We start from the raw sequence: 18,317 nt of genomic DNA, 5'->3' as shown, positions 1-18,317 counted from the left end.
ATTTGAAAATAAAATTGAGCGCACGTATGTGATAAATGGAGGTTGCTCATCAAAACTGATCTGATTATTAAATGAGCTCGTTGTTGTAATATCATTTATGTTCCCTGATAAATCAAGGAAACCATGTAAGCTTGCTATATTATTCTAATGACCAGAAATTGCCCCTTTATATCGAAATAAATATCCAATCAAATCCTCTATAAATTCAAGATGTCAAAGAGTACAATGATATTAGAGATATCGAGACCGGCATGGATTTCTAATCGTTCGTTTTTCAATATGGCTTGTAAGAGTTTTTCTGATACCAATTTGTTACGAAATATAGAAGAAGCCCGATATCTTTCGAACGGGGAGATCACTAGGAGGGAGTCTAAGTCCGAGTCTGTTAACATTATTCAGTTGAACCCTCTTTTACTTAAAAGCTTAAGTCAATGAGTTATGGGCCAATTAAGATATATTAATTGCTATACACCACATCAATTATCCGATGTGAGATTTCTCTAACACAACTCGCACGTGCATCCACAATGCCTACTGCCTGGAAATTCTGCCTAACTTCATTCACCAAACACGGCTCTGATACCAATTTATTACGAAACATAGCGAAAGCTCAATACTTTTTGGACGGGAAGATCACCAAAAGGGAGCCTAAGTCCGAACCTGTTAACATACCTACCTTTACTCAAAAGCTTAAATTAATGAGTTATGAGCCAATTAAGATATATTACATCAATTATCCGATGTGGAATTCTTCTAACGCAATTCACACGTGCATCCTAACATGGTTCACTTATTTAAAAAGTCGCTTTTGGCTCGTCACGTCATCGACTGATTCTGTATTTCGATCTAAGCTGTACTATTACAAAACATTGTACTCCACTTCATCGACTGATTTTGTATTTCAATCTCGAGGCCTAGTTAACTAGAGGAGGGGGGGCGTTTCCGAGCTCAAATGTTTAGGTTAGGCGGAGCGTTACTACGCTGGGAAAATTATGGAACCATGCACGTACGTGAACGTTTCTATTGGCGGGGCTTTTTTCACTCGATCAAACCGCTAGTGGGTCGTAGTAATTTGTGAACTTCTTTTTTGACTCGGAGGGGGGGAGTTAATGGTGATTAAGGAATTGCTAATCACGGATAAACAACAATAATTAGCACAAGTGCATTGAGAGTCCCGAGATTCTCTCTGTCTCTCTCTCTCTCTCTCTACTTGATAAGATTAGTGGGGTGGAGTAATCGAGGCACGTGTCTCATTCATGCTCCTTTAAATTATGTCTACAGACGTACGGTGCGGTCCACCTCCCGCCCCTCGAATAATTAGGTGCACTTTATTTGAAATCATCATAATACTCCTATAGGCCTACAAATATATATGTGTGATCATACCCATGAAGGGGGCCCCACACGCTACAGGGAAAAAAAAACATAAAATAACATAAAACGAAATAAAAGATTCTTTTGTTGTTTTTATTCTCCCTTTTTTTTTTTGGCTACTGGCCATACATGTTTGTATTCTTTTGGAGGTAATATTTGAGGGGTTAATTCCTTAGAAAAAACTCCAAACTTCAAAGCCAATCACAATTCCGCCTCGATTTTTTTTTTTTCTAAAGAAAAACCTCAACTTTCACTCTAGTCGGGAAAATTGTCCAAAAAAAATATAAATCTATTGTACAGCGGTCAATTCAGTCATAAAAACTTCTTTATGCTAATTTAGTCCCCGAACATTTTGATAATTTGCCAATTCAGTTCTAAACCTTTCGATTGTGTCAATTTCGTCCTAAATTTTTTGATAACTTACCAATTTAGTCTTAAATCTTTTAACGGATTACCAATGTAGTCTTTTTGACTAATTTTAGTTGGAAATCGTTGAAATGACAGTTCAGTCGTCTTACGTAATGCGGCCAGCGCTGACGTGCATCATTTTTACATTTTTCGAATTATTATTAATATAATATTTTTTTTTATTTTATTTGCTTTATTTTTCCTTTTTTTCTTCACTGACCGCTGGCCCTAGGGTGAGGGATGCGAAGCCCTTGGTGGCCACAGCGAGGGCAGGCGAGGATTGTGACACCTTCACTGTGGCCCACGAGGGCTCATGATGCCCTTGCCGACCTTGTAATAGAAAATTCGAAAAAAAATAGAAATTAAAAAAATTATCTACGTCAACGCTGACTGCGCCACGTAAGATGACCAGTGCTGACTAGACTGCCATGTCAGCGATTTACGGCCAAAGTTAGCCGAAAGGACTACTATGGTAATTCATTAAAATATTTAAGATTAAATTGACAAATCTTCAAAAGGTTTAGGAATAAATTGGCACAATTGAAATGTTTAAGACTGAATTTGCCGCTATACAATTAGTTTAGGACTAAATTGGCATAATTAAAAATTTTAGGGCTGAATTGGTTGCCGTACAATAGGTTTAAGACTTTTTGGACAATTTTCTCTACTTTAGTTTCAAATCTGTTCACCCGTCAAAAAATTGCCACTGATTTCTTTAAGAATATCAACAGAGAGAGGTAGACCGGCTGAACTCTTCAGGGTCAATGGAGTTGGTTAGGGCATTAAGGGAATTTCAGCTCGAGAGCCGGAGATAAATTGGTTTCAATAGTTGTACGAGCATTTGTGGACCCTATATACATTGTACAATGTAAATGTGATTTTGAACACACGAAAAAATTGGAGAATTCGGATTTGTTGAACCTTCTTAAAGCGATCCGACACGACCTAAAGACGACACTTGAACTTCTCCCGACTCCAACTCACGTTTCAAAGTAGTAGGATTTCAAACCCTAATCATTCAAGTGTAGAACGAAATCTTATTCAGGCTTTCGTCATAATAAAGAACGAGGGTGTTCGCATGATCTCACTCTAATAGTGAGGTCAATGAAGACACGTCAATGCAGGCATAATAATAATGAATTAGTGTCGAGCACGCTCTCCGCATGTGTACTAAACTAAATAGATACGAGTAAAAATAAATAAATTAAAAGAGCAATTCCAGAAAGGGATAATGACACAAACAGTCCTTGAACTTTGGCTCAATATACAATTTGGTCCATGAACTTTTAATTTGTTCAATGTAGTCCCTGAACTTTAACCCAATATTCAATGTGGTCCCTGAACTTTTAGTAAATGTTCAATTTAGTCCCTGAACTTAAATTAATGGAAGGACTACATTGAACATTTTTATAAAGTTCAGGGACTATATTGAACATGTACCAAAAGTTTAGGGACCATATTGAACAAATTGAAAGTTCGGGGACCATATTGAACATTGAATTAAAGTTCATGGACTCCATTGAATAAATTAAAAGTTCAGGGATCAAATTGTACATTGAACCAAAGTTCAAGGACTGTTTGTGTCATTTTCTCTTCCAGAAAAGGAACGTGGCACTTCGAGTTAAAGAAGGGGGGGGAGTAAATTTTTAGGTGGGGAGGAAGCAGGTGGTGGGTGGGTGGACGGAAGTAAATTTCCTTTTTTAAACTTTTTTACCTATCCACTTTACGGAAGGGCGATTCTTGAAGACGCGATTAAAAAGAGGCTTTTCTAGTTATACACCCTAGGGGATTTTTTTATTAGATGAGACGCGAAAGGGACGCTCGTGGGGGAATTTTCAAAAGCGGGCGACGCATTTTGCAAAATTCGCTGCGATTTACCGGGGGGGGAAAGGAAAAAGAAAAAGAAAAGAGAGAAAAGAAGAGAAAAGAAAACGATTAAAAAAAAAAAAAGTAGAGCAGAGCGACGCGACGCGCGCGTATCTAGCGGCAGCGCGGGACACCGCACGCGCCGGGGTCACGCGCCAGAAGGGTCCAAGAACGCAAGCCCCGCCTTGACCGAATGCCGCTTTGACCGGAGCACACCCCCTCCGCCCCGAAGCTCTGGACTCGGGAGACCCCGTCACGTGCTCAGATACTGTTTCGATTTATTAGGTCAGGGATCTCACCCCGTCCGTACATCCCCCCGGATGACGCCAGCATCCCCCGGGCGGTGACGTCACCCTAGGGGCGGGCGTCTTGCTTCTCTCTTTCCCTTCGAAGGGGGGCGCTTCCATCAATGCAAATTGCAAGCCTCGTTAATTACAATGCAATTAGCTCTTAATTTGAATCACGTTTTGTCGTATTGATATCTTCTTCCTTTTTCTTTTCTTTTCTTTTCGTTTTTCGATTTTTGCGTGGGGGGGGGGGTTGGGCTTTGGGGTGTACTATGAGGGGTCGTGTATCTTCGTGCTCCACGAATTTTAAAAAGGAGCCAAAAACATTCACGTGTCGCAGGTGTGGCGGTAGTAGTCGTCGTCGTAGTAGTCGTCCTCCTCCTCCTCCTCCTCCTCGTGTAGTCCATTTGGGTTAGGTGGTAGTTGGCGCTGGTACAAGATTAGGTCGGGGCATGATTCTTAAGGTTTTTGTTTGGTAATCAAGTTGGTTAATCTTGCTCATTAATTAATCACCCCTTGTTTTGAAGACAAAGTTAAAACCATCCTCCCCTGCATCGTGGGGGCGGGGTTTGGGCTACTGGGCCTTGTTTTATCTCCAGAGTGGGGGGAGGGTGGGGAGGGAATGTCAACGGTGGGGATTGGACCGGATGCGCACAGCTAGCAAGCAAGGAAAAGCCCTTCGTTTCGTTTTGGTGTTTCCCCCTTGGCTTTTTTATGTCAATATGTTAAGCCATGTAGTGGTATGTAGTAATGTGTGTGTGTGTGTGGCTATGGAGCCCTAGATCATTAGCTCCTTTGTCGTGTGATGACGACGGTTGAGTCTTTGGGCACCAACGAACTTTCCAAGCGATGCCGTGGCTTTTTTGAAAATCCGGGGAAGAGTAGATCGCTCGCTCTCGGCGGGAGAATACAGGTCGTTATATGCGTGACGGGAGAGATACCGAGATACCGAATGCGTTTGAATCTTCCGGTTTTGCGCGCTCGTTCTTTTTAAATGACTGGTAGCGACGTAGCGGTAACGAGTGGTTGTGCCTGCTCATGTGGATGGAGATCATTTACCATACACAGTACTTCTCTAAATACCTCGACATATCTCAACCGTCGAGACGCCAACGGTTGAGACTTATCGAGATATCGAAGGGAGTACCCTGTGACGATCAAAGAGTCTAACTTTATTCTTTCTGCTTTTTTTTTCTGTCGACCCTAATAATTTTTATGAATATGATGTGATATAATTATACGCATATTCATTTAAGATTAGCATTTCGTTTATTTTCATCGGTAGCTAAAAAATGAATCTTCAAAAAGCACCGTTTTGCTACATGGTATGTGCGCGATGAGCTTGTTGTGGCAATTAAATCTCTATAAAGGTCATGTCATAGATTACATTTACCCCGTCGGACGGTAAATCTATCATAATCCCATTTTAAAAGAGTAATAATAGTACATAGTCATATCAAAAAGTTACATAATCATATCATGTCATGTTATATGCTCGCACTCTCTTTCGCACAAAAAATTAGAAAAGAAAAGAAAAGAAAAACAGAAAGAAGTGGCAGCATCTTGCACATAGTGATTGATATGTCATGAATTCCACTTTCATGATGTCTTATTCCTACTTTATCCAAATTATAAATGTAGATTCAGTTAAAACTCATCTTTCATGGACAACCAATGGAATCATTGCCACCATTGCCCCCGTCCCACCTTTTTTCAACCATGAATTCATTATGAATTCCAAATGAACAATCTGTAATCATCTCCCAAATTGTCCATAATTACATTATCGTACAAGGAGATTCTCTTTACAGGCACCCAAAAATGTGTGCACGTTGTATAGTATGGCTTGTTCAAATCCCGAGCAGGCACTAACCATAAACTTGTAGCTCACTCTTGCGGGCTTCGGCAGTGGCGGTCCACACCCATTGAGCCAAGAACAACAGCATTAAGAAGATACGGATATATCAAAAACGGTAGGTTATGACTTACTCGTGGCCACTTTTTGAGTGTTAGTTCGGGCGGAATCAAGGGTGAACATGATTTGATTGCGCAGGATTAGTTTATACACCACTTTTGTAAGCTTTAAAAGCGGTCAATCGTGCCCTGAATTGATTAAATGTTCTTTTAGGGTTTATAATACGCGTATTAGGTGCTTAAGATAAAGAATTGCTTTCCCAGGCCGGAGATGTCAACACCCTAATATTAATACCTCTGTTCCCCCCTCCTTTCTTTGCCCACAGAAGAAAGATTTTCAAGAAAGTGAATCCGACCTAATAGAGAGTTCAGTGGGTACATAAACAACCCCTAATATTCATTGGGGTTGCTTAAGACAAAAGAAAGTTGTCGCGGTTGGTCTAATGCGTCTCAAAGTCCAACACATGTTATAATTGCGAATGTAATCTCTTTTGCCCTTGCATAAATTAGCTAGGCGTCACATGCGTAGGGCGTGGCACGTGGAGGATACTTGATTAGGGAATTGAATTGGGGTTAATTAGCTGGATGAGAGTAATTATCGTACTAACTTGTGCTTTGGCTAGATTTGTCGTTCGACGCCAAGATGTTCTTTGAAGGTCGTCCGACCTTTTATGATGCTTTTCTTCGCCATATTCTCGGCCATCCGGCGCGTCTTTTTCCTTAGACAAAAGCAGCATTTGAATCCATGATGGAAATTAAGTGAAGGCATTTGAAAAGGGTAGGGTTATATACTTTGGTCATCATCTCATTTGCAATGTTTAGGGACTAAGGAAGAGAATTACATCATGGGTTCGAGAAAAGAGTAGCTTAAGAAATGAAAAGTTAATGATGGCTTAATTAGCTAGCGGCTACATTTTTCTTTGTTACTCCTTCGCAAAGGATGATGAAGAGATTATTGTGATATGAAATATAGTTATCATGTTCTTTCCTCATTCATAGATTCTACTTCGATGTATAATCACTGAGCCATCATAAATTCAACACAATCTTGGCGCATGGGACTATTTAGCTCTGCTGAGCTGCCCAAACTGGAAAGCATGATATTGAGTTCGCGTCACTATTCACAAATACGTCACTATTCACAAATACGTATCCACGAGCGGACACTTAATGCATGCAAGTTACAACCATTTCTTGCTGCACGGCATGAAAGCCCTAGTCAAGAGTGTAAATGTCGCAACAGCGACAGGTTAACGAGTCACAAGAATCAATTTCTCTCCCCTTATATTTCTTCTTTTCTTTTTCCTAGGTTTCTCTCGTAGCTTTCATCATAACCACTCTTCACTTGTGTGAAAGCGAAGAAATTCGTCTCACCTCGATACGTTTTCATCCTGATGGCTTCCCTGATCCGAGTCAATGAAGTTAGGTTTTACAGCATGAAGTTTTCCATCGCGTTTGAACTTAATTTGGATTAGACAATTTACATAATGCTTTTACAGTTTGGACTGACCTTGTCCATCTCTCTTGTCTGCTTTCATTTTCCTTTTCGAAGATAAGACAGTCGCAGTGGAAACAGAATCAACACGAATCGTAGAACAAATCTGACTTAGCACACAGGAGTTGAAACTCGCACGCACACAGACAGATAGGCATCCATACCAAAGAAGCCATAGGTAAACCCTAGATAAACGGGTAAAATCTGAAACGAATACCGAATGACAGCTGAGTCGAAAGTATGACAAAAAAAAAGGTTTTGATTGCCATGCACGAAAACTATCGATTTCACACGGATTCCCTACTTGGCAACCGCGAATCAACACTCCGAATGAGCTTTTCCGAGTTAGAACATGTTGTATAGTTTTGTAGGTTTTCCTTTACATCTCTTCTTTCTCTTTGGTCCCACATAAGAAGAATGTTAGGCTCCTTTACTCCTCTAAGCCTATATAAAGGTTTCTCATGTACATTGTTTCCCACACCATTATAAGAGAATAAATACCATTCTTTTTTAATCTTTCTTTCTTATCATGGTATCAGAGCCAAGATCATTGTCTTGAAGAGTATGCTCCGCGGTTGCCATCAATTGGATCTTCCGCATCAGAAATTAAGACAATGAGCTCATTATCTTTTAAAGTATGCTCTGCGGTTGCCATAAATTGGATCTTCCGCATCAGAAATTAAAATAATGAGTTTAGGGCTTTTGGGCCATCATCCTTGCTCGTTCTAATCCGCGCTTCTTCTTTCTCAATCCTTTCGATCACCTCAATCCATATTTCTAGCTTTGCTAGTGATTTCTTTTTCTGTCGTCATGGGTGATTCTAGTGACTGTATTGACGTCAAACTCGATGGTTCAAACTATTCTCTTTGGAAACCATCGGCAATGGCAGCACTTGTTTACCGCGACTTGTTTGAGCATGTTGAGGGACTTTGTCCTTGTCCTGGTGCTCTTAAAAGTGAATCATCTGATGAAGTTGCGAAACGTGCCGCTGAAATTCGAGCATGGAATGTTGCTGATCGGAAGGCATGGGCTATCATTTTTTGTTCCATCGATCCTGCTCTTCGCCCACAATTTTCTAATGTTGTTGAGGCGAAAAGTTTATGGGATCAGCTTGCCGAGATGTTCACCCAGATAGGGGACATTCGAGTTTATCAGTTGGAGCAAGAAGTTTACAGTGCTACGCAAGGGTCTCGCTCTATTCGAGATTTCTACAATTACATGCACTCACTTTGGAGTCAACTGGATATTCTTGCTCCTATTCTCTGCCCATCATGCCTGAACTGTACTCGGTGTCCATCTACTCGACTTCAGACTCAAGATAGGCACCGTCTACATTCTTTTCTTATGAAGCTCGGCTCTCCCTATGAAGGTGTTCGCAGCCAACTTCTTCACCGCTCTCCAAGACCATCCCTCCTTGACGCTGTCGAAGAATTACAGTCTGAGGAAACTCGTCTTGGTCTTCTTTCCCCCTCGGCAGTTTCTGATTCAACTGCTATTTTGGCTGCTCCACCACGTGTTCCGCCTACAGTTTTGGCTACTCCACCACGTCCTTCGCCTACTCGTGGTCCTCGCCGCCTTTCATGTACGTATTGTCATCGTCCTGGTCATGACGAGTCACATTATTGGAAGAAGAGGAATGCTTCACGCCTTTCTGCATCACCACGAGTCACTACCGCATCTCCAATCTCTCAACCTATTACTCTGGTTTCTCCCTCTACGGATGACCGTATTGCTGCTCTTGAGGCCCAACTTGCCCGTTTGAGTCCTTCTCTGCCCAGGTCTTTTCCCGATTATGGTACTTCTACAACTCTCTCATCTGCTGGAAGCACCGCTGCAGCTACTCCACCTTCAGGTGATATTTCTACTACTTGGGTACTTGACTCAGGAGCTGCTAGACATATGTCTACTTCCGCTGTTTTTCTCACTAAGCTCTCTAAGCTCAAGCAACCAGCACATTTCTTTACTGCTAATGGTTCTCCATCTTCCAACTTCCTCTCTTCCTCATCCTGTGTTGGCTACCCTCGATCTTGTTCGGTGGCATCAGCGTCTTGGACATATTCCGCCTTCTCGTCTCACCGTCCTTCACCAACAAGGTGCTTTGGGTCCTATTTCTTCTGGTAGTCTTCCTCCATGTTCTATCTGCCCTTTGGCCAAGCAATCTGCTAAGCCTTTTCCTGTTAGTAACTCTAGAACTAGTGCGATCTTCGATCTTATTCATTCTGATGTTTGGGGTCCTGCCCCGCTCTCTTCCAAGAGTGGTTTCAAATATTATGTATCTTTTATTGATGATTATTCTCGTTATACATGGGTCTATCTTATGCGTCAACGTAGTGATTTCTTTACCATCTATCAGTCTTTTACTTCCATGGTTTCTACACAATTTAATACAAAAATCAAAGTTTTCCGTTCAGATTCAGGGGGAGAATATCTCTCTAGTGTCTTTCGTTTCCTCTTAGCTAGTGATGGTACACTTCCTCAGTTATCTTGTCCTGGGGTTCCAGCTCAAAATGGAGTTGCTAAACGCAAGCACCGTCATATTCTAGAGACCACTCGAGCTCTCTTACTTGGCACATCCGTTCCCACTGAGTTCTGGGCTGAGGCTCTTCTCATGGTTGTTCATCTAATTAATTGCCTACCCTCATCTGTTCTCCATCAAGACACCCCGTTTCAGCGTCTCTACTCTTGACCTCCTAGCTATAATCATCTTCGAGTTTTTGGATGTACTTGTTTTGTCATTCTTCCACTCACTGAACGTACAAAGCTTACCGCCCGCTCTATCCCATGTGCATTCTTGGGTTACAGCACTGAGCACAAAGGTTATCGTTGTTATGACCCAAATGCGCGACGTGTACGTATTTCTCGTGATGTTACGTTTCATGAATACATCCCTTTCTTTTCAACAAATACTACACCTCATGTTTCGTCTCCTGTTCCATTTATGGATTTTCTTGTTGATCCTCTACCTGATCCTTCTAGTCCCTCTTCTACATCGGATCTAGATATATTACCACCTTTTCCATCTTCACCTATCCCTTGTGCTGCACCTCGTGCTGTATCTGCCCTCGACGATTCTGCACAACTAGAGCCACGCTGTAATTCTCCTCGAGATCGGCGTCCACCTGCCTGGTATGTTGCTGCTACTTCTTATTCTACTGAGTTTGAATCCTTTTTAGCTGCTGTTCATGCTGTACAAGAACCTAATAGTTATCGCGAGGCAGTTCAGCATGTAGAATGGCGCCAGGCTATGTCTGAGGAACTCTCGGCTTTGGAGAGTACTGGTACTTGGGAGCTTGTGCCTCTTCCTCCAGGTCGCTCCCTCGTATCTTGCCGATGGATATATAAGATTAAGACTCGTTCTGATGGCAGTATTGAGCGTTACAAAGCTCGTCTGGTTGCTCGAGGTTTCTCGCAAGAGTATGGTATCGACTATGAGGAGACCTTTGCTCCCGTACAAAGATGACATCTATCCGTGCTTTATTATCTGTTGCTTCAATTCGCAGTTAGCCTCTCTTTCAGCTTGATGTGAAGAATGCTTTTCTTCACGGTGATCTTCAGGAAGATATTTTTATGCAACCTCCGTCTGGTCTTGCTCATACCTCTGGATAGGTTTGCCGCTTACGACGGGCTCTTTATGGTCTCAAACAGGCCCCTCGTGCTTGGTTTGAGAAGCTCAGTGATGCTATTCAGTCTGCTGGTTTCATTCAAAGTGAGGCTGATCATGCTATGTTTGTTCATACCTCTTCTTCAGGCTGCACTATTCTTCTTCTTTATGTTGATGATATGGTCATCACCGGAGATGATCGTGACCATATTGAGCATACCAAGCGGCACCTTCAGCAACATTTTGCCATGAAGGATCTAGGACCATGTGCTATTTTCTTGGGCTTGAGATTGCTCGCAGTTCACGTGGTATTCTCATTTCTCAGCAGAAATATACCGCTGATATTTTGTCCATGGCTGCTCTATCAGATTCACGTACTGCTGCCACTCCTATTGAGCTAAATCAAAAGTTTTGCCCAGACGATGGAGAACCTCTTTCTGATATCACCCGCTATCGGACCTTGGTTGGCAGTCTTATTTATCTTACTATCTCCCGACCTGACATCGCCTATGCTGTTCATGTTGTCAGTCAGTTTGTTGCTGCTCCTCGAACAACTCATTATGCGGCTACTTCTAAGGATTCTGCGCTATCTTCGAGGCACTTTATCGCGTTCCTTATTTCTACCATCCTCTTCTGCTCTCAAGTTGCGTGCCTATTCTGATGCTGATTGGGCTTCCAATGTCACTGATCGCAAATCTATCACTGGTTATTGCATTTTTCTTGGCGATTCACTTATTTCTTGGCGTTCCAAGAAACAACATATTGTCTCACGCTCCTCTACAGAGTCCGAGTATCGTGCTATGGCCGACATTACTGTTGAGATTGTTTGGCTTCGCTGCTTACTTGCTGATATGGGAGTTTCACTTCTGGATCCTACTCCTCTGCATTGTGACAACAAGAGTGCCATTCATATCGGTGCAAATCCAGTCTTTCATGAGCGTACCAAACATATTGAGATCGATTGTCATCTAACTCATCATCATCTCCAAGCTCGCACTATTTCACTTCCTTTTGTTGGAACTGAGAATCAACTTGCCGATTGTTTTACGAAGGTTCTTACATCACAACGATTTAAATTTCTTCTTTCCAAACTCTCGTTATTTGATCCACCTTGAGTTTGAGGGGGGGTGTTAGAACATGTTGTATAGTTTTGTAAGTTTTCCTTTACATCTCTTCTTTCTCTTTGGTCTCACATAGGAAGAATGCTAGGCTCTTTTACTCCTCTAAGCCTATATAAAGGCTTCTCATGTACATTGTTTCCCACACCATTATAAGAGAATAAATACCATTCTCTTTTAATCTTTCTTTCTTATCATATATATGTTATGGACCTCATAACTATTCCCAGATCAAAAAATTAAGAACACGTTCACCTCATGTGTGTGAATTCTTGCTCCAAGCTAGTTCTTTTGAAATTCTGCTTGTTCGAATACTCCACAAGTCTTCAACAGCAGCTGTGCATGCATCCAGTGCTTTCGCGGATGAGGCAAATAGACTGGTAAATTCTAAATCGTTAACCTTGCGGGCCCATTCGACATCATTTGTCTTGTTAACAAGGGTGTTTTAGATATTATTTAATTACCGACGAATATAGAACTTGCGTTTTCAACACATCAACGAGTAAAATCCACCTTTTTCTCGCGTCGTACAGTTTTCATTCCCTAACGCCGCCGCTGGCATAATCACGTTCCTGAAATTTCAGAGTACTCCATTTTACTCATCTAGCTCAACGTTGAACATGTGCTTTGAGTGGTGTCTATACGTGTCCAATCCGACAATGCTCTATCTTGTCTAACCAGGTTGATTATAAGACATCGCTTCCAAATTCTCAATTTACTACGTCATATTCTGCGAGGAACCAAAAGCACAGTTTCAATCGCGGTGCCATGTCCCTCGACTCGGGATTTTGTTTGCGTCTTACCCGTTCGATGAGGTCGGTACAGTATTCGACGGGTCCGGGATTTCACCTACTTAAGTAGGCTTTCTCTTCATTTATATAGAAAAAAAAGTTCAGGGACCTAATTGAAAAGGTCAGCTCAAGGACCAGACTGAATTGATAAAAAAAAAAGGAAAGATGAGTATGGGCCTCGAAATTCACTATGCAAAGCTCGAATGGGACTCTGCAATACGAGATCTGACAGGCCCAAGAGCAAAACCCACGAATGACCCATCAAGTTGGGCTCCATCTTCACCTTCGGCCCAACTAAAAAGCCCACGAACAAAGCCCACTCCAGGGCCGAGGGCCATCCGCGATTGAACACGTGGCGGGTTCCATTTCCGTCCACGTAGGTAGTTTCGGAGCCACAGCTTCAACTGTAACTAACAGCTCCACGTTTTCCCTCCATTTTTCTCTCTCTCCGAGCTTCGATCCTGCGTCTCTCTCTCCCTCCCTCTCATGGCGGCGTCGATTTCCGTTCAGCCGGGGAGGTTTAGGGTTTTGAAGGAAGGGGCGAGGCGCTCCGACGGCGAGGCCGGGCCGGTGGTGTACTGGATGTTCAGGGATCAGCGGTTGAGGGACAACTGGGCCCTGATCCACGCCGTCGACCGGGCGAGCCGCGCCAACGTGCCCGTCGCGGTGGCCTTCAACCTGTTCGATCGGTTCCTGGGCGCGAAAGCGAGGCAGCTGGGGTTCATGCTCCGGGGATTGAAGCAGCTGCACCGGGAGATCGAGGAGAGGCTTGGGATACCCTTCTTCTTGTTTCAGGTGAGTGCCGGCGATTTCTGGTGGAACTGGCGTTCTTCGAGTTGGCAGTCTTTTGAGGAATTGTGATGTTAGTCGTTCGCGCTCGGGGTTTGGATTTCAACTGTATGGTCACCGCGTTGCATCTATGTGAAGTAGTTTAATAATCTGATGCTGACATGGTGCTTTTTCGATGAATCACATGACGCTCATGTTGGTGGTTTGGCGGAGAGTTTGACGGATTGATCGCGAATGAGATTAGTTGAACAGTATAGTGTAACTAAAAGTGATGGCAAGTCAGTGGTCTTAAATGTAATGCAGAAACTCGAACTTTTTGCATATCTGACAAGAAAAAAACGTATCTTTCATGTAAATGAGTGAAATTTGGCCGTCATATTTTGTCGTTTTAGTTTCATGACTAGGTGGATTTCGCAGTTGTGTTGTATTGATGTTGATAATGCAGGTCGTGATTTTTGCATTGTGCGAAAATTGTGGTTGTGTGTTTTTGTCACTACGAGCTACTCTAGTTAACTTCTATTTGGTGCTCTACGGTTTCGTGCCTAGGTATTTTAGGGGTCATTTATGAGCTAGTAAGCCCGTTGCGTATAAATCTGATGCACTCTGATTTATGGTCGTATGGATTGATTATCTAGGGTGAAGCTGATGAGACTATACCAAAGTTTCTTAAAGAATGTGGGGCTTCACTTTTGGTTACGGATTTCTCACCCTTAAGAAAAGTTCGACAGTGTAAGGAGAAAATTTGCGAGAGAGTTGATGATTCAGTGACAGTACATGAAGTTGATGCGCACAATATTGTACCTGCTTGGGTGGCATCACAGAAGTTGGAATACGGTGCTAGAACTATTAGGGGAAAGATCAATAAAATGCTTCCAGAGTATCTGATTGATTTCCCTACCCTGCAACCGTCAAGTAGAAGATGGGATACCGCCCATCGATCAATTGATTGGGACAATCTTATTGCGGATGTCCTGAGGTTAATTTTATGCTTCATCTCATTGTTAAATATGAAATTCTATTGCTTGTTATATCCTGTTGACAAATCTTCCTTTACATAATAGGAAAGGAGCGGAAGTTCCTGAACTCAGTTGGTGTAAGCCCGGGGAAAGTGCTGCACTGGAAGTATTGATGGGAAATGAAAATGGCTTTCTGACAAAAAGATTGAGAAATTATTCAGCAGACCGGAATAATCCATTGAAACCCAAGGGGCTTTCTGTACTTTCTCCTTATTTGCATTTTGGCAAGATATCTGCCCAGCGCTGTGCTTTAGAGGCACGTAAAGTACGGAAAAGTTATCCTCAGGTACTTCAGATTAGATAGCTGAGTAAGTAGATCAAGTTCTAACTTTTTTAGAACGTAGAAGTATGACTTCTGCTGACAGTAGAGTCACAATCTTCCACCTTTTTGTAGAAAGTTCCTGCGGTTCTGCAACTGGTTTCATTATGTGTTTATCTTTCTCTGGCTCATCCTCTGGTGACACGCGGTTTGATATTTCTTCTTTTACTTGCAATCGTGAAGGCAGTAGATGCATTCTTGGAGGAGTTGATTGTGAGGAGGGAACTTGCTGACAACTATTGTTTCTATCAGCCTCACTATGATTCATTAAAGGGGGCATGGGAGTGGGCAAGGAAGACATTGATGGATCATGCCTCTGACAAGCGAGAACCTATCTACACGTGAGTGGCAAGCCCTTGTTTCTATTGTTATCTGTATGTTTTCTGACATCAGATTCCTGACTGAGTTTAGGTAAATTATTATTCGTTTTGTAGAAGGGAGCAGTTGGAGAAAGCCCTAACAGCTGATCCAGTAAGTTGATCTTTGGATTTTTGAGTAGTGCATTGTATTTTGCCTGTTTTTCCCTTCTCTGCTGGCAGCCTTAGTCTCAGGCTCTCATGACATCTTGAATGGTCTTCTCCAGCTTTGGAATGCCTCTCAGCTTGAGATGGTATACCATGGAAAAATGCATGGTTTCATGAGGCAAGTATTCACCTCCTCGATTCCCCTGGCGCTCTAATCAACCGCTTTATAAACTGAACATTGTCTAATCGTGGGGAAAGAGAAAAGTGCATCATGGAACTTGAATAGAGTACTTTCTTTTTGGTTGCGTTGTATTCTTTACATTGACTGATCTTGTCAGATAGGTTACTCACTTACATTTGCTCGTGTGGTTCTATACGATGCGGTGAATTTCACTGTTATCAGAATGTACTGGGCCAAAAAGATTCTTGAGTGGACAAAAGGACCTGAAGAAGCACTTGAAACAGCTATATATTTGAATGACAAGGTAAAATAGTGAACTCAAGAAACGTGATTCAACTGCATTTCATTTTCTAAATGGCGATTGTATGCTTGTTCCGTCTATTATGCCCACATTTCCTAACTGAATATATTCTGAGATGCAGTATGAAATAGATGGACGGGATCCCAATGGTTATGTGGGATGTATGTGGTCAATATGTGGTGTTCATGACCAGGTAAGCATTTATCATGGATTCATTTCGTGTTTAATTTTGTTATAGTTCCTGTTGGAGGAGATGATTTGACCTTTCATGCCGGAACCAGCCTTTGATTAGTATTTAGGGTGTGGAGTGCTTTTGCTTGGCTAATACATAATATAGAGAATGTGGCTTACACTGAACACACTCGATCATAGAGATGGCTCATGCCTCAGATGTGATTTCTCCTGCATAATTCCGAGTTCGATGTTGGGGTTTGGTTGAATGGCAGGGTTGGCGAGAGAGACCAATATTTGGGAAAATACGATACATGAACTATGCGGGGTGCAAGAGGAAATTCGATGTTGATGGATACATTGCTTATGTCAAGAAGCTGGTTGGCGAAGTGAAGAAAAGAAAAGCAGAAACCGATTTAGATAAGGAAGCCAAAGCACTCTGCAGCTAATATCAGTTATCTGTGGTTCTCATTGTGTTTAGTAGTTAAGTATTTCGGCCATGGTTGCTTCTTAGGATGCTCTGATTGGAGAAAAAGAGACCAGAAGATTGTTTTGTTTTATGTTTGACAACTTGGAGAGTCTCGACAGTTCAGATTATGGTGTGGTCTAGATTTGGTACAGGGAATAGAAATTAAGGCAGGACTATTCAAGATCATTCTTCAGGATTTTGTTGATCTTAACATTGTTGTATTACTAGCAGTGAATATTAACCACCTTTTTGGGTAAAATGTTAACTATATGATTCTTACATTGAGAGGAAGTTATGGGGCAAAGAGCTTTCTGCATGTGCCTGATCTTATGATCAGTATCTTCTAACTTGATCTGACCTTTCGAGCAAAATATAAAGGTTCCAGAAAGTTTAATCAAATGCTAAAGCTTACCCTCTAGCTCTCAACAACCATCAAAGCCATGACTAATGGAAGAGTCAATGACCAAAACTAATTAAGTATTTGTGAGGCGCAAATAGTCTGTCCCGAAGAATGTCCACCCGAGCTTTAAGGTTGTCTGCGCAAAAAGTGCATGTTTAGTTTCAATAATTTCTTCCAAAATGGATCACCGGACATTCAGATTAAGAAAACAAAAATATGTGCAAATTGCACCCAAGACTAGGGATGAGCACGGGTCCAGGGTCGAACCGGGAACCGAAGAACCGGACTGATGGGTCCGGTTCGGTTCTCGGTTCTAGGGAGGGAGGTTCCGGTTTCTGGTTCCATTTTTTTAGAAACCACCAGTTCCGATTGGGTTCCCGGTTCCTATAGGAACCGAGAACCGGAACCGGGAACCAAAACCGAAAATCGGAACTGAAATCGGGAACTGGAGCCGAGAACCGAGAATGGAATCGGGAACCCTAAGTCTAAAATCTCTAATTTTCTTATTACTCCTCACTTCTCATTTCTTAGCTCTCAAATTCTTATCTCCATCCGTGTGCTCGTTACTTTGCTTAACTTGTCATGTAGAACATTTCCTAAGGTTTATTTAGACCTTTGATATATTGTGGTTTTGGAGTGCCCACCATTCGCATGCTCATTGCTTTGCTTAACTTGTTATGTTTGGCTATTCATTGTCATGTATCTATGCCAAGTTTATATTCTTTAGTGAGGTCAATTGTTTTCGTCATTCAATCTTTCAAGAAATATCTCAAGTTAGATGGTTGCATAGTTAGAACCATGGCGATAATGGATGAAAAGAAAAAGTGGTAGCTGCAGTTACAAATAGTTGATACGTGACACTTCAATTTTAAATTTAAAACTATTATTAAGTTATCAATTATGATTGTTGTTTCTTTTGATTTTAGGTGGTTAGAATTTGAAACAATTTTTCATGGATGTTTGAGGACCAAAAGCTCATCTTTCTTTCCTTTTTCCCGCTTCCCGTTTTGTTTGTGATCTTGGATATGGATATTGTCTTAATTAATATGTTAATCGCTTGTGAATTCTATTGTGTATTTATTCACGGAATGACTTCTCATTTAATTATATTTATTTGAATCCTAATGCAAGGAAAACTAGTCTTTTGTATTTTCTTTGGTGAATAATAAGCTTATTCGGTATTGTTACGTTCATTTTCGTTTTGTTTAACTAAAAATGAAACAAACAAAAAAACACTTATTGGACTCTTGAACCGACCCTAGAATTTGTGATAGGGTAGGTTTTAGGTTTCAGGTTCTGATGAGTAAGTTTCATGTTTCAAAAAATAAGGTTCCAAGTAAAACCTGTAAGGAA

At 41.7% G+C, this 18,317-nt stretch overlaps 1 protein-coding gene across 1 annotated transcript; it reads left to right on the top strand.

The window, feature by feature from the left end:
• Positions 1-13,287: 13,287 nt before the first annotated feature.
• On the top strand, positions 13,288-16,823 carry LOC115687770 (deoxyribodipyrimidine photo-lyase). Its single transcript, XM_030613427.2, has 9 exons — positions 13,288-13,649; positions 14,279-14,619; positions 14,705-14,945; positions 15,162-15,319; positions 15,413-15,449; positions 15,562-15,620; positions 15,846-15,927; positions 16,046-16,117; positions 16,371-16,823. Exons 1-9 carry the CDS (start codon positions 13,341-13,343, stop codon positions 16,542-16,544), a joined length of 1,473 nt encoding a protein of 490 aa, XP_030469287.2. The 5' UTR covers positions 13,288-13,340; the 3' UTR covers positions 16,545-16,823.
• Positions 16,824-18,317: the final 1,494 nt, after the last annotated feature.

This window comes from Syzygium oleosum, unplaced genomic scaffold (assembly GCF_021117445.2).
Source record: "Syzygium oleosum isolate NSW1041296 unplaced genomic scaffold, Sole_v2.1 Sole_v2.15, whole genome shotgun sequence".
Lineage (NCBI taxonomy): Eukaryota > Viridiplantae > Streptophyta > Magnoliopsida > Myrtales > Myrtaceae > Syzygium > Syzygium oleosum.
Note: the sequence above shows the minus strand (reverse complement) of the source record. Positions and strands in the feature narration are given on the sequence as shown.

Coding starts and splice junctions, on each gene's coding strand:
- LOC115687770 (XM_030613427.2), top strand. CDS start 13,341: ATGGCGGCGTCGATTTCCGTTCAGCCGGGGAGGTTTAGGGTTTTGAAG. Junction 15,450..15,561: donor AAGCCCTAACAGCTGATCCA/GTAAGTTGATCT, acceptor GGTCTTCTCCAG/CTTTGGAATGCCTCTCAGCT. Junction 16,118..16,370: donor TATGTGGTGTTCATGACCAG/GTAAGCATTTAT, acceptor GTTGAATGGCAG/GGTTGGCGAGAGAGACCAAT.